This window comes from Palaemon carinicauda, chromosome 5 (assembly GCF_036898095.1).
Source record: "Palaemon carinicauda isolate YSFRI2023 chromosome 5, ASM3689809v2, whole genome shotgun sequence".
NCBI classification, from domain to species: Eukaryota; Metazoa; Arthropoda; class Malacostraca; order Decapoda; family Palaemonidae; genus Palaemon; species Palaemon carinicauda.
The window spans coordinates 177916711-177932969 of NC_090729.1; the positions used below are offsets into that span (position 1 = coordinate 177916711).

The window sequence follows — 16259 nt, forward strand, 5'->3', positions numbered from 1 at the left end:
GAAAACGTAAATGAAGTTGATGCAGTCATAGAGAAAATTATTTCAGCATCTGAAAACATAGAATTCAGTGCTATTACTGTAGAATCTTATGTTTCTCCGGAAGTTGAAGACTTCATTGTGAAAGAAACAAAAATAGATATTGAGCAGCACTTGAAATCTCTTGTAGATAATATGGATATCATGTCATCAGGTTTTGTCCAAGAAATGTTTACTATAGAAGATGCAGTTGTAGAAAAGATTGCAATGGGTTCTGAAGGCAGTGTTGCTGAAGATCAGTTAATTTTTGTAGAAGAGGATAAAATTACATTTAATACAGATCCATTGGTTAAAATGTCTGTAGAAGCTATCACAGAAGAGCTTGAGAAAACAATTGAAGAGGAAAGTAAAGAGTATGTGCCAGGTATACCTGCAGAAAGTATCTATTTTCCTTCTGAGGAGGATGTAGAAAACACAGATATTTCACAAGATGACATTGTAGAACCAACTGAATTTATACTGGAAAGTAAATTGCAAGAAATTGTTGCCATCAAAAAAACTGTATTAGAAAATGTAACAGCTACGCAGGAGATTGAAACTGTTCCCCAAAATGTTATCGATATTAAAATTGTTCAAGAATTTAACTTGGATGATGTTGAAATTGTTTCAGATACTGCTTTAGAAAAAGGAACTGGCATCATGATAGAATCATTTGAAGAAGGAATTGATGTCATTGGCCCTTCTAGGGAAGTAAAGGATGAAATTAGTCCAGAAATTCTTGAAGAGGTTAATTTAGAGCAGATGCAGTTTAGAATTCAGTCAGAAGTTTCTCTTCCAGATGTACATATTGCACCAAACTCTATTTTTGATGAGACTATTAGCAACTTTGGAGAAAAGTCATATTCATTCAATGCTATTTCTGGTGAGATTGAAGTTAGAACTAAACAAGACCTGCTGCCAGTGATCTCTGAAGCCTCTATTGAGGAAGTTTTAGAATTAACAGGAGCTCATATAGATCAAGCTGCAGTAACATATGAAACTTTATTGGAAGAGATAGCAGAATCAAGCGATGATGAATTTATGGGAATTACACTAGAAGCTTCTGAGGAAGTGATTGTGGAATCAAATGACGGTGTTCAATTAGTAGGAAGTACGCTGGGAGTTTCTGAAGAAGAGATTGTGGCATCAAGTGGAATACTGGTTGATGAGGAAGAGGTTAAACTTGAAGCTCTAGGTAGTGAGGCTGAATTAGATGAAGTTACTGAAGTTCAGATACCATCAGAAATTTCTTTCAAGGATATTGTGGAATTGAGTGAAGCTGATGTTGAGGAGGAAGACAATGCAATTACACATGAATCTCCAGTTGAAGTAATGAATGAATCAATTGAAACTAACACAGAGAAAGTTACAATTACCGATAAAACATCTGTAGAAGAGGTTGTGGATAGAGAGTTTGCTAGAAAACTTGAATCATCTCTAGAAGTTGAACTAGAAGAAGATACTGTTGGATATGTTATAAAACTCAAAGATGCAGTTGTTAAGGAAAATGAGGTTACAGTCACCTATGAAGGATCTGTTGATAACAGTAAAGAATCAAGTGAAGTTGGTGAAGATTATCCAATATTGTTTGAAGCTCAAGCGGAATATTTTGTTCAGTCAACTGAATATATTACTGGAGGAGAACTAACTGATGCTGCCTCTGAGGAAAAGGTTGTAGTTAAACGAGAAGCTCCAGTAATGAATATTGATGATTCAGCTGCTGCTGTCACTGAAGAGTTTGTTGTAACCAAAGCTTCTGCTAAAGAATATATTAAATCAGTCGGAGCTGTGCTTGATGAGGAAGAGGGTGTAATAACATCGCAAGTTCTATTTGAAGAAATTAGTTCAGCTGAAAGTGATTCTGGAAAGTTTTCAATTATATATGAAGATTCTACTGGAGGAAATTTAGAATCAACCAGAGATGGTGCTCAGAAGGAAGATGTTGCAGTTATTCCTGACATGTTTGGGGAGGAAGTAGAATTACCAGAAGTTGTTGTTGATGAAGTTTCAGAAATTTTTGAATCCTTAGTTGGAGATATTGTGGAATCAGCATCAGATCTCATTGAAGAGATTGGAACTGTACCTAAAATCATTGTTGATGAGCTCTCAGAATTGACTGTATCTGTTGCAGAAGACAAAAGTGTTGCTGTTAGATCTGAAACTCTGTTTGAAGAGATTGTGGAACCATCTGAAGTTGTTACTGAAGTTACAATTGTAGATGAAGTTCCTGTCATTGATATTTTGGAATCAACTACAGGTCTTGTCATTGAAGAGATTGCTATTACTTCAGAATTATTAATTGATGAAGCTATGGAGTCAGGGGAAACTGTAATTAATGAGGTTGAAGTAATCATTGAATCTTTTGTTGAAGAGTTAGTTGAATCTATCCAAGATGTCATTGAAGAAGTAGGAATCGCTCAGAAAATAGATAAGACTCTAGAATCAGCTGTTTCAGTTTTCAAGGAGGAAGCTGCTGTTATATCTGAAGGTCCAGTGGAAGAGTTAAATGAAACATCTAAAGATTTTATGGAAGATACTTCAGTTTCAGCTGAAGTTCCTAAGGAAGAGAATTTGAAAACCAGTGAACCTGTAGTTATAGAAGATTTTGCAATTGAAATGGAAACCCAAGTTGAAGAGATTGCTGAATCGATGAAAGCTGTTACAGAAAAAGTCTCCTTCCCATCAGAAGGGTCTTCTGAGCAAGTGGTGGAACCACTTGAAGTTGAGGAAATAGAAGACTTTGCCACTAAACCAGAATCCCTAGTTGAAGAAATAGTTGATTTCACAGAATTTAGTATTACAATTGAAGGTCCTGCTGAAAGTATGGTGGAACCAATTGGATATGTTGATGTAGAAACACCATATGAGACTGAAAGTCTAATTGAAGAGGTTATTGATTCAACTAAAGGTTTTGTAACTTATACTGAAGATACTGCTGATGAAATTATGGAATCAAGTAGAGCTGCTATAGTAAAAGGAGAGATTGTAATTTCCACAAAACATTCTGGTCAAGTTGAGGAGTTACAGAGTGCAGTTACAGATAAGGTTGCAACAACATTAGAACCTCTAGTCGAAGAAACTGTAGCACCATCTGAAGCTTTTGTTTATGAAAGTTTGGAAGTAACTGATGCTAATATTGTGGAAGAGGAGATTACAATTCCATTTGAAGCACCCTATGTAGATATTGTATCGACTGAAGAGGTTGCCAATAAAATCGAGATTTCAGTTTTGGATATTTTGGAAACGCCTACATCTGTTGAAGATGAAAAGCAAATACTTTTCCCCGAGGGACAAATTGAATATGACCTTGAATTAACTCAAGCTGTTACAGATGAGATAATATTAACACCGGAAGCATTCACTGATGATATTGTGGAATCGGCTAGAGCTGCTTTTGAAGAAGATATTGCAATTACCTCTGACTTACCTGGGGAGGAAATTATAGAAATTGTTGAAGCTATTACTGATGAGGTTGAAGTTGTCTGTGAAGCCTGTGTTGAAGGAATTAAAGTAGCCTTAGAAGTTTCTATTGATAATCTTTTTACACCAGATGTTTCTGATTTTGAGGAACTGGAAGCTCCTGTTGAGACACTTGTAGATAGTCATGAAGCTCCAGTTGAAGCCGAGGCTTCTGATGAGAAGATTATGGTGTCAACTGAAGATGTTATTGAGAAGAGAGAGATTTTCATTACACCTGAAACCTTTGTTGAAGAGATTTTGGAATTTACTGAAGATGATATTAAAGAGGTGGTAACTGCAGCTGACACCATTGAAGTGACTGTGAAACCAGCTGAAACTCTTGATGAAAGTGGTGGTGTAATTGAAGCACCAATAGAAGAAATTGTGTATTCTTCTAAACCTATTTTAGAAGTTCCTGGTCAAGGCGGAGATTCTTTGGAGGAGATTATTGAATCGACTAAAGCTGTTATTGAGGACGAAGTATCTGGCAGAGAAACTGCAGACGTGCCTGAAATGGTTATTGAGGAGGTTGAAACTTTGGTAGAAGAGGGGAAATCGATTAAAGAGCTTGAACTTACTGCCAAAGCTTCCGTAGATGAATTTGTAGAATCAGCCAATTCTGTTGTTGGGGATGAAAAGAATGCAGTTGAACTTGAAGCTTCTGTTGAGGAAATTGTAGAAGGTTCTAACATGGTTACTGACAAGGTTGCAGTTGCAACTGAAACTTCTGCTGATGAGGAGGCTGTGGACTCTAGTAAAATTAGTGTTGAAGAGGTTGCTGAACTTAATGAAAGTATTACTGAAAAAGATGATACTTTTGCTGGAGAGATTGCAGAAGAGGTTATTGATGAGACAATCGAATCAGCTGTTTCTGTTGAAAAGATAATGGAATTAACTAGACCTACTGACAGTGTAGAGGAACTTGTAATCATAATGGAAGCTCAAGCTGAAGGGGTTGTTCAACCATCTGAAGCTGTTGTTAAAAAAACTGGGGTTATAACTGATACTTTAGTTGAAGAGATATTGGATGAAGTTGAAACTGCTGATGAGGAAGAAGTTTCTGACACACCTGAAGAGTTTGTTGAAGTTATAGAATCAACTGAAGGCCATACTGGAGGAGTTGCACTTGCAATTGAACCCTTTACTGAAATGGTTATTGAATCAGTTGGGAGTGTTGTTGAGGAAGAACGGCTGGCTATCACCACTGAAGTTATTGATGATGGACTTGAAGAATTAACTGAAGCTGTTATTGAAAATATTGCAGAAGTTGGGCAGTCATGTGATTCTGTTGAGTATGAAGAGAATGCATTGGAAATTGAAACTATTGTTGAGGAGATTGTTGAACCATCAATAACTGTTACTAAAGAAGTTTTATTTACAACTGAAGCCTCTGAGGATATTTTAAAATGGGAAAGATATTTTGAAGAGGAAGAGGTAACAGTTGTTATGGAATCTCATGCTGGACAGGTTCATGAACCAGATGAAACTCTTGGTGAAGATTTTGGAATTGCAATTGAACCTTATGCAAAGGATGCTGCTGAATCAACTGGAGGTACTGTTGAAGAGGATGCTTTGGGAGTTCTAACTGAAGAGGCTGTTGAGCTCTCTGGAACTGTTAGTGAAGAAGTAGAAGCAATCACTAGAACTCTCTCTGAAGAAATTGTGGAAAACATTGAAACTGCTTATGAGAAAGATGTTATTGTAACATATGAAACTGTTGCTGAAGAGATTATTGGATCTATTGAAGCCTCAATTGAACTTTCGGGTGCAACTGAAACCGTCCCTGAGAAAGCTGTTGAATTACCTGAAAGGATTATTGAAGATGAAAAGTTTGCCATGACCTCTGAAGTGATTCATCAAGAGTTGTTTGAATTAAGTGAAGGTTTTATTGATGACATTTCAGTAGTTGTTGGGTCTTTAGTTGAAGAGATTGTAGACTCATCCAAAGATGTTATTGAAGAGTTTGAAATTATAACTAAAGCTCATGTTAATGAGCTTGTGGAATCATCTGAGTCTGTTTTAAAGAATGAAGGGGCAATTGGTCCTGATGATCTTGCAGAAGAGAATATTGTATTGTCAGATACTGTTACTAAAGAGGTTGTAATTACAGAAACTCTAGCTGAAGCGGCTAAGGAATCCACTGGACCTGTTCTGGAGACAGAAGAGGGTACATTTATTAAGGAAGCTTCTCTTGAAGAAGCTCTGGCTGAATTATCTGAAACTGTTACTGAAGATGTTACAATTACAACTAAAACTTCTACAAAGAAAACCGAAACTGCTGCTGTTGATGATGATGATGTAATTCCACCGGAATGCTGTGTTGAAGATAGTAGTGTATCAACCCAAACCATTACTGAAGAAGTTGAATTAACAGGATTTGTTGTTGAAGAGGATGAGTTTGCTGTTTTATCCAAAGATTTTGATGATGATGTAGAATTAGCTGAATCTACTATAGATGAGGTTGCCGTAGTCCTTGAAAGCTTTATTGAAGAGATCGTGGAATCATCTGAAGACATCATTGAAGATATTCCTTTTGCAGCAGGAGATTCTATGAATGAGTTTGTGGAATCCATTGATTCTGTTATTAGAAGTGAAGTGAGTACTATTAAACTTGAAACTTCAGTTGAAGATTTTGATGAATCAACTGGAATTGTTGTCGAAAAGGATATGTTTGCTATTATATCTGAAGTTATTGATGAAGAATTTGTAGATTTGACAGAATCTGTTATTGACGAGGTTGCGTTAGGCCTTGAAACCTTTGCTGAAGAGATTGTAGAATCGACCGAAGAGCTTATAGAAGAACTTTTCTTTACTTCTGAATCTTCTCTGGATGATCTTGTGGAATCGGCTTTTGTTATTGAAGAGAGAGAGAGTGCTATTGAATTTGAAGCTCCACTTGAAGATTTTAATGTAGTATCTGGAGCTGTTACTGAAGAGGTTGCAATCACAATAGAAGATTCTTCTGAAGAAGTTTTGAAACTCACTGTGCCGGTGATTGAGGTGGAAGAGGTCGCAATCATAACGGAAGCCTCAGTTAAAGATGATTCAGAATTGATTCATAGTGCTTATGAAATTATAGCACCTTCAACTGGAGATTTTACAGAGGAGATTGCGGAATATACTGGCGCTGTTGTTGAGGACACTTCAATCACAGTGGAATCTCCAACTGAAGAGGGGGTTGAACTGTCTGAAATGGGAGAGATGGAAGTGGAAGATATTTCTGAAATTCCAATTGAAAAGATTGTTGAGCAAGTTAAAATAGCTGAGGAGAATAATGAGTTTGTAGGTACATCTGAAAGTTTTGTTGAAGAAATATTTGAATCAACTGAAGAGAGTTCTGAAATACTTGCATTTATAACTGGAAGTGGTGTTAAGGAAGAAGATATTTCAACTCCCTCTGAAATTTTCAGCAAAGAATTTGTAGAAATAAGTATAGCTGAAACTGATGATGTTGCAGAAGACCTTGAAGTTCTTACTGGAGAGATTGTTGAATCAGCTGAAGATATTGTTGAAGAAATTACAATTGCACCCAAAACTTCTATTGATGAGTCTTTTGAAGTAACTGCAGCTGTATCTGAGGAAGAAGAAGTTAAAATTACATCTGAAATGTCTAATGAGATTGCTGGGTTGGCAGAAACTACTACACAAGAGGCTGAAGTCATAATTAAAATGCCTGAGAAAGAAATTATGGAATTGGTTGAAACAGTTGTAAAGAAAGATGATGATGTAACTCCTGAAATTTCTGTTGAGTTTGATCAGTCAACTACAGATATTACTGAAGATATAGTAAAAACATCTCCACCAGAAGAAACTGTAGAGTTAGTTGGATCTATTGAAGAGGTAGAAGAGTCTGCAACTACTAGTGACACATCTGTTGAAATTGTAAAATTGGCAGAAACTTTTGCTGATGAAGTGGCAGTTATCTTTGAAGCCTTTGTTGGAAAAATTGTGGAATCAATTGAATATATGGAAGAAACTAGAATTGCACCAGAAGCTTGTGTTGAGGTAATGGAATCCAGTGCAACTGTTGAGGATGGTGAGCTTGCAATTAAACCTGAAGCTCTTTTTGGAGTAATTGTTGATTCAACTGAAGATATTAACAACGAGGATACAATTGCAACAGAAACCTTTGTGAAAGAGGCTAAATTTTTGCCATTAGCAGTATCTGAAGAGATGGAAGTTCCTTTAGCAATTGAAGTGGAGGACGACACAAATCAAATCTCCCACGTTGAGAAAGAAGTTGCAGCTTCAGATGTTTGGGAATATGATGAAACTGGCACTTCTGTTATAGAAGAATTTGAAATCCCATCAGAACATACCCTGAAAGATATGATTTTGCCTGCTACTGTTTTGGATGATATAGACTTCATAGAAGAAACTATCATTGAAGAAAATGAAGATGGACTTGATGCTCTAGAAGAGGTTGCAGTTATACAGGAAGTTGGTTTGAAAGATGGGACTGAAATTAAATTGAAAGATTTTGTTGATTTCATTGAAGAGAATGAAATCACTCTGGAGATAATATCAAAAGATGAAATTCTACTTGATATGGAGGAGATTGAGGTCACACTAGATTCTGTTTTGGCACCTGCTGCCGAATTGAGAGAAGTTGAAGCCCCACAAGTTGCTATTTTGGAAGATATTGAGACTGTACTTTCTATTGTAGAAGATATTGCAAAGAGTGAAATCTTTCCTTCTATAGATGTGGCAGTGTTTGAAAGTGAGATTGCTGATGAAGTTGTGAGAGAGATCAAAATTACACCAGAATATGTTATAGAAGACAGTGATATTATGCATGATGTTATAGAAGAGATTGAGGTCTCACAGACTGTGTTAAGCGATAGTGATATTGCACTGGATGTTGTGAGAGAGATTGAGGTTCCATCAGAAGCAGGTTTGGGAGATAACGACATTATTTTTGCTCTTATAGAAGAGATTGGAGTCGCTTTGACACCTAAGGTGAAAGATGAGAAAATTGTAGAAGAGGTTGATTTAATCATTTTTGAAACAGCTGTACCTGAAGCAACTGAAATTAAAGCTGATGTTGTTTTAGATAATGAAATTGTACTGGAAGGAATCCCAGCAACAATAGATCACCGGTGGGAGGATGATGAACTTGCTTTTGCTGAGGTTGACAATATTCGAATGATGGAAACATTCAGCATTTTTGAAGCAGGTGAAAGTACAGTTGAAGCCACAATGAAAGAGATTGAAGAAATGCCAGAAATTACTCTTGAAACTGTATTGGAAAAGGAAGAAACTAGTTTTATTTTGGAAGAAGTTGACATTACAGCTGAAACAGTTTTGGAATATGATGAATTTGTATCAAGTGATGTTCTTGAAGAAATGGAAATCTCACCTGAAACAGTCATAGATGCTGAAAATGTGTTGAGCGGTGTTGTGAAAGAGACTGATTTAACACTAGAAACTATTTTGGAAGATGACATAATTACCTTTGCTATTGAAGGAGATATTGAAGTTACACCCAAAGCACTATTGGAAGAACATGAAATTACTTTTAGTATTGATGAGGATGATGAGGAAGAGGTTGCAGTGGTAACAAGATCTCATTTGAAAGAGAAAGCTAGTACTACAGGGGTTGTAGAGAAGATTGAAGTTATACCAGAAGTTATATTGGAAGTTGACACAGTTTTTGATAATCTTCTGGAGGCCCCTGAAATTGCTTCTGAAGAGGAGGAAGTTACTGAAATTGATGCTGTTGCAGTTTTAGAAGAGCTTGACATTACACCTGAAACCATTTTAAAAGTTCATGAAAGTGAGTCTGGTGACATGGAAGAAACTGAAATTACTCTTGAAGAAATTTTGGAAGATGGCAAAATTTCCAACTTTGTAGAAGAGATTAGTATTACACCTGAAGCTGTTTTGGAAACCAGTGAAATCCTACCTGAATCTGTCTATGAAGAGAGTGAAATTTTAGGGGATGAAAAAATTCCTGAAGCTGTTGTAGATTTTGTTGAAATGGTTACTAATACTGTTTTGGACGAGTTTGGAGTTATATCAAAATCTGTCTTGGAACTGGCGGAAGGAACTTTGGATACTTATGAAAAGGAAATTGTAGCTGGTCTCCAATCTTCTCTGGAAATAGATGAAAGTATTGTTGATGTTATATTGGAAGAGGATGTAATATCACACGAGGATGTTGTGGAAGATAGCAAACTTGCTTTTGAGACTGATATGTCATCTACTTTGGAAGATATTGAGATACCTGTTCAAACTATTGCAGATGACATTGATAAAACAGAAGCTGCTGAAAATTCTCTTTATGATATTTTAGAGGATGTTGAAATTACACCAGAAATGGTTTTAGAAGATATTGAAATATTGTCTGGTATTATTTTGGAAGAGAATGAATTCACACCAGAAGCTGTTTTCATAGATAGAGAAAGTGCTACTAGTTACACTGATGAGATTAGAAGAGAGTCAGAATCAGTTTTTGTTGAAATAAAAATTGCCCATGATGCATTTGAAGATGAAATTATACCTGAATCTAGTGTGAAACAGAGTGAAATTGTTTCTGATCCTGAAGTAATAACAGAAGTAATTATGGAATATGATACTATTGCTCCCAGTAATGTTTTTGTGGAAACTGACACACCAGAATCTGATCGGGCAGATGAGAAAATTTATACTGTTTCTTTCGTAGAGCAGATGAATGAAAGACCTGAAATAGTTTTGGAAGTTGTTGAAATTGTTGCTGGGACGGCTGTAGAAGAAATAACAGCGAAAGCAGGGGCAATTCTAGAAGATTTTGAAAGTGCACTGACAGAAGTTTTAGAAACTGGTGTAGTGTCAGAGGATACAATATCTGATGAAGAAATCACTCCAGAAGTTACTGATAATTTCACTGAATTTACCGTAGAAACTGTGTTTGAAGATTATGAAATTTCCCCTCCCACTGGAAAGAAATCTGTTGAAATAATACCAGAAAGTGTTGTTAAAGACAGAGAGACTACACCTACTGTTGCAGAAGAGATTGTGGTTATGTACGTTGCTGATTTGGAAGAGGGTGAATTCAAACATGAAATTTTGAAAGGGGCAGAAACTTCCCTTGTAGATATTGTTGAGACGATTGAAACTAAAGCAGATTCATTAATTGACGAATTCAGTGTTGTAACAGAAACTATTGTGGAACAAATTGTTGCTGGAAAAGTTGTACCTGAAACAGTTTCTGAAGAAATTGATGTTGCTGCAGATGTTATTGAAACTTTGAAAGTCATGGAGGAGCCTGTTTTAGTACCAGAAATTGTTGATGACATCGAGGCTATGCCTACTGTTGCAGAAGAGATTGCATTTAAGTATGTTGATGATTTAGAAGATAGTGAATTGAAACATGAAGGTTTGAAAGAAGCAGATTTAGTTGAGAATGTTGAAACTGAAGCAAACGCATTAGCTGAAGAATTCAAAATTGTACCGGAAATTGCTGTGGAAGAAATTGATGCTGGAAAAGAAGATGTACTTGAAATAATTGCCGAAGAGACTGATATTGCTGCAGATGCTGTTATTGAAAATTTGAAAGTTATGGAGGAAATTATTGAAGCAGCACCAGAAATTGTTGATGAAAACAGCGAGACTATGCCTACTGTTGCGGAAGAGATTGCAGTTATACATGTTGATGATTTGGAAGAAAGTAAATTGGAGCATATAATTTTGAAAGAAGAAGAAACTTTCCTTGGAGATATAGATGAGAAGATTGAAACTGACACAGACTCATTAATTGAAGACTTTAAAGTTTCATCAGAAACTGTTGCGGAAGAAATTGACGACAGGAAAGAAGTACCCGAAACAGCTGCTGAAGAAACTGATGTTGCTACAGATGCTGTTATTGAAAATTTGAAAGTTATGGAGGAACTAATTGAAGAAGCACCAGAAAGTGTTGATGAAGATAGCGAGACTATGCCTACTGTTACAGAAGAGATTGCAGTTATGCATGTCGATGATTTGGAAGAAAGTAAATCTGAGCATATAATTTTGAAAGAAGAAGAAACTTCCCTTGTAGATATAGATGAGAAGGTTGAAACTGACACAGACTCATTAATTGAAGACTTTAAAGTTTCACCAGAAACTGTTGTGGAAGAAATTGATGCCAGGAAAGAAGTATCTGAAACAGCTGCTGAAGAAACTGATGTTTCTGCAGATGCTGTTATTGAAACTTTGAAAGTTATGGAGGAACCTGTTGAAATAGTCTCAGAAAGTGTTGGTGAAGACAGAGAGATTATATCTACTGTTGCAGAAGATATTGCAGTTATGCCTGTTGATGATTTGGAAAATAGTGAATTGGAGCATAAAATTTTGGTAGAGGGTGAAATTTCTCTTTTAGATATGATTGAGCAGATTGAAACTGAAGCAGACTCTTTAGTTGAAGAAGTCAGAGTTGTGCGGGAAACAGTTGTGGAAGAAATTGTTGCTGGAAAAGATATTGTACCTGAAACATTTGCTGAAAAGATTGATATTGTTGAAGATGCTGTTAATGATAACTTAAAAATTATGGGGGCTGTTGAAGATGCAAGTTTAGATCAGGGTTATATTAGTGGCAGCACTGATGTAGTCACAGTGTCTTTGGATGAAGCTGAATTAATTGAAGAAAGCTTATCAGAAGCTACAACTGTATCTGAAATTTTAGAAAAACAACTTCCAGAATCAGGTGTTGAAGATCCTTACATTTCAAAAGAGGTTAACTTGGGAGAATTGGGTTCATTAAAAGCTTCTTTGGAAATAGAAGAGAAAGAATCAGATTTGGGAGTGGGAGATAGCATTGTGCCCGAGATTATTACCGAAGTGGTTCTCGAGGTACCTTTACCCGTTGTTGAAGATGAGGAAATAGTGGAAACTACAGAAGGAAAGATTCTTCCTGTTGAAGAAATGGCGGTAGATGTGCTTACTGAAACAGAATTGCCTTTAGAAATAACTACTGCCAAGATTATGACAGATTTTGGTTCTGAAGTACCAGTTGATGATGTTGAAGTAAAGACTACAGTGAAAGGAGAAATTTTGTCTGTTACTGAGAGTCCTCCAATTGAATTGAGTGAAAGCATGACTGAGGAAGTGCCTGAAGGAGTGAGAGATGGAGCTAAGGATATAACAATGGAAACGGGTATTGCTGAAAACAAGACATTGAAATTAGAAGCTGATACTATTCAAGATGGTTACGATGAAGCTTCCAACAAACTTGATTTTGTGTCTGGTGACAAGTCAGTTACAGAAGAGGATGAGTCAGAGAATATTCTCACTTCATCAGAAGTGCATGGTGATAAAGATGCTGCCATAGAGGAAGATATCTTTGTATCTATAGTGAAGGTAATGGATGTGGTGATGACCATGGCTCTATCAGCAAAGGATGCTGCTTCAATAATAATGCACTCTTTAGAAGATACTTCTGAACATGTGGAGGAACAGCTTGGAGGTATTTGGGTTGATGATTTTGATACAGTAGTGCGGTTGAAAAGTATCCAGACTTGGAACCTTATAAGTTTAGAAGCCCTGCATTATCTGACGTCCTATTGATCACACCAGTTTACTGCATTACAGGAACCCCTCTGTAGCTAGAGATCCACAGGAAATTATTTTGATTTTGAAGTATTGCAGTTGTGTTATAAGGTATATGGTGTATAGTGAACCGTTTGAAAATTATGAGTGTCATGCACTTGGTAGTACAGTGTTATATTTTTTTGGTAATTTTAGAATCGGCTTGAAAATTTCTTATTTGAGAAAGCTTTTTTAAGTACTGATATTGAAAGAAATTATGCTAGTTGCTCCTTAGAATCATTATACTATTTTTCTCCAACGTATATATTTTAATACTGTACTTTAAAATGTAAACTCAGTTGATAAACCAGTAAATGAGGTTTTTAAGAAACTAGAAAGAAAAATAGAGAAATAACTAAATTAAAAACAATGGAAATTCAAGTGGTCTTTATGTAGTCATGAACACTTATAATATTTACGAATACTTTCATCTCTTGAACTTATACAATAAAATTTCTTTGGAATTTTTCAAAGAGATTTCCTAGGTAAAGACACAATATTGATAACTATGGCTATACAGGTTTTATCCTTATGTAAAATCCTATGATAAGTGGAATTTTTTTGTGAATGTGTACCTTCTTCCTTATCTTAGCGTGTAGCAAATTTGCATACAAACTGTAAAGTACCTTTACCTATTCACATGAATTGTGAAAATGAAAAGATTACTAGTAATGTCTTCTACACTTAAGAGTGCGTATAAATACTGCAAACACTCTTCCCTTTTAAACATTGTTTGAATTGGATATATCACATCCTTTGATTTCATTTGAAAATGGTTTAGACATTTATGAAGATAATTTTATTCTCACTAATCCAGAAATAATTTATTTTCTATGGGTGCAGTTAATCGGGGATATGATAATTACAACTTTCTCCAAAGATACTAACCCTTTTCAAATCTGTAATTTTGGTAATTCTGGTAGTGTTGTGTACAGTTTGAGATAGTTTATTAATTTGGTAGGCTTTATCAGCTCCCACTATGATGATGATAATGGCATAAATAGTACAAGGGTAACCGTGATAATGTGCTTGTAAAAATGAAGAAAGGATTTTGGTTGGATTAGAGCTAGATAAGTTTGTGTTGGGTGAGCTAGGGAGGTAGCTGGGTGTATGCCAGAGATTGGGAAAAACTTGGAATTTTCAGAAAGCCACAGTCGAATTTAGAAAAGCGTTGTTGAGCACACTTGCCTCAGTGAATGAGAATGAAAGAAATGAGGTTGAAGTTGTTAAAATTTGCTTATGTAGTATAAGAAAGGAATTGAAGGGGTGGAACAAGGAGTTTTGAAAGGGTTCAAAGGTTTAGGGTATGTGAAAGGATTAATTAAAGTATTTTGAAATGGTTTGTCAATATGGAGAGAATGGAGTACAATTGAGTGGTGAAAGTGCATAATACTGGATTATTATTAGGAGAGGAAGACCTTTGAAGGCAATTATAGATAGGTTGGACCTAAGTAATCTAAGAAGTGTATCTCTGTGCATGTTACAGATTAAAGACTCAGTGTGTGAAGTGCTGTTTGGTATATCACTGAAGAGGTTTCTATGAAGCAGTCAATATTTTGTAAGCTTTTGGTCAAGCGGGTTGCCATCCATAATATTCAGAACCTAAACTTACTATAGTGTTTTTTTTTTTTTCTTGTTGGGCACCTAAATTTGAAGATTACATAAGCTAGAATATGAACACTCACATGCATATTATATGATATATGTATATATATATATATATATATATATATATATATATATATATATATATATATATATGTATATATATGTATATATATATATGTATATATGTATATATATATATATATATATATATATATATATATATATATATATATATTATCCAATTACTTGCTAGGTTATTTTTTCAATTTAAGTGCATTTTCCAAAACTAGCAAGTGAATTCTGTGTAAAATCTGCTAGATTCTTGGAAGAACTTTAAGTACATATTTAGATATTGATTTGTACGTAAAGTACAGTACTTTATGGGATAGAAAGAAATATTTGGAAGCTTGAATTAATTTTCACAGCAATTGTAACATTTCTTTTTCCTTACTCAATTTAGAATAAAATGTATAATTATCAGATGCCATTATGTGCTAGGTAGGATTAGATTATTTTCAATATCTCCACCCATTGCTAATGTATACAATTAACTTAAAACAGAATATAGAAAAGTAGTGGATTAATCTCCATGGCACCCTTGCAAACAAACAATGTTAAGAAAATTGGCCGGCTAATCTGAATGATTCACTTGCAAACACAAAATCCAGAAAATCGGCAGGCTAGTCTGGAAGATGTACTCGTAATTAAACAAATCACAGAAAATTGTCTGACTAATGTGAACAATTCACTTGCAAACAAAAAATCAAGAAAATTGTATGGATAATCTGAACAATTTGCTTGCAAACAAATTACAGAAAATGGCCTGGCTAATCCGAACGATTCATTTGCAAACAAACATTACAGAAAATCGCCTGTCTAATCTGAACAATTCACTTGCAAGCAAACATTACAGAAAATCGCATGGCTAATCTGAAAGACTCGTTTGGCAATAAACAAATTGCAGATAATTGCCTAGTTTATCTGAACTATTCACTTTCAAACAAACAAATTACAGAAACGCGTCTCTATCATCATCATCGTCTTGAGACGTAATATACACCAATGAATTTAAACTTTTTATAATAATCTCTCTCTCTCTCTCTCTCTCTCTCTCTCTCTCTCTCTCTCTCTCTCTCTCTCTCTCTCTCTCTCTCTCTCTCTCGTGTAAATAGCCTTGCTGCCCTACGTCCATTTGGCAAGATGGAGTTTTTCTCTCAATGGAGTAATAGATTATTAACACTCGAGTATATTGCTTGCGTGTTTTTGTCAGTTCGTGTGTCATTTTGAAAAATTACAATACTTATACACATGCTTGTAAGATATATAAAGATTTGCTTTAAAGTGTTGCGTATGAAAAAGTAATCCCCTTATGAGAGAGTATGACAGTTACCTTCATACTATTGACGGTAATATCCGGTTACATATACGGCCATCTAAGGTTACCGACAAAGGTTGAAAAATAATGGAAAAGGACAAATAATTTCCACCATTTAATTCTTGAAGGTCTTTTCGTATAAAGGCATTTACACTGGCAATAGCAGTCACACGCCTTGCGTGATGTGTTTTGCAGCGACTTTAGTTAGCTTGTATCTATGCACACTTCGGATGTTAAGGTCGTCATCAGCTGACTGAAT

At 35.5% G+C, this 16259-nt stretch overlaps 3 protein-coding genes across 4 annotated transcripts in view; all 3 read left to right on the plus strand.

The window, feature by feature from the left end:
- Positions 1 to 61, plus strand: part of LOC137641272 (titin-like) — a 43622-nt gene extending 43561 nt beyond the window's left edge. Inside the window, exon 5 of the mRNA XM_068373700.1 lies at positions 47 to 61. Coding sequence (XP_068229801.1) covers positions 47 to 61 — 15 coding nt within the window. The remainder of the gene's footprint in view (positions 1 to 46) is intronic.
- A 10-nt stretch (positions 62 to 71) lies between these two features.
- Positions 72 to 4610, plus strand: LOC137641273 (microtubule-associated protein futsch-like). The gene is made up of 2 exons (XM_068373701.1): positions 72 to 4550; positions 4595 to 4610. Exons 1-2 carry the CDS (start codon positions 172 to 174, stop codon positions 4608 to 4610), a joined length of 4395 nt encoding a protein of 1464 aa, XP_068229802.1. The 5' UTR covers positions 72 to 171.
- The window catches only part of LOC137641638 (fap1 adhesin-like), a 60264-nt gene continuing 48502 nt past the window's right edge, over positions 4498 to 16259 (plus strand). For both annotated transcript variants that reach the window (XM_068374378.1, XM_068374379.1), the window contains exon 1: positions 4498 to 12895. In XM_068374378.1, coding sequence (XP_068230479.1) covers positions 4624 to 12895 — 8272 coding nt within the window. In that variant the 5' untranslated portion in view covers positions 4498 to 4623. The remainder of the gene's footprint in view (positions 12896 to 16259) is intronic.

What these genes read in the sequence shown, in the direction of transcription:
- LOC137641273 (XM_068373701.1), top strand. Translation starts at nt 172, where the DNA reads ATGGATATCATGTCATCAGGTTTTGTCCAAGAAATGTTTACTATAGAA.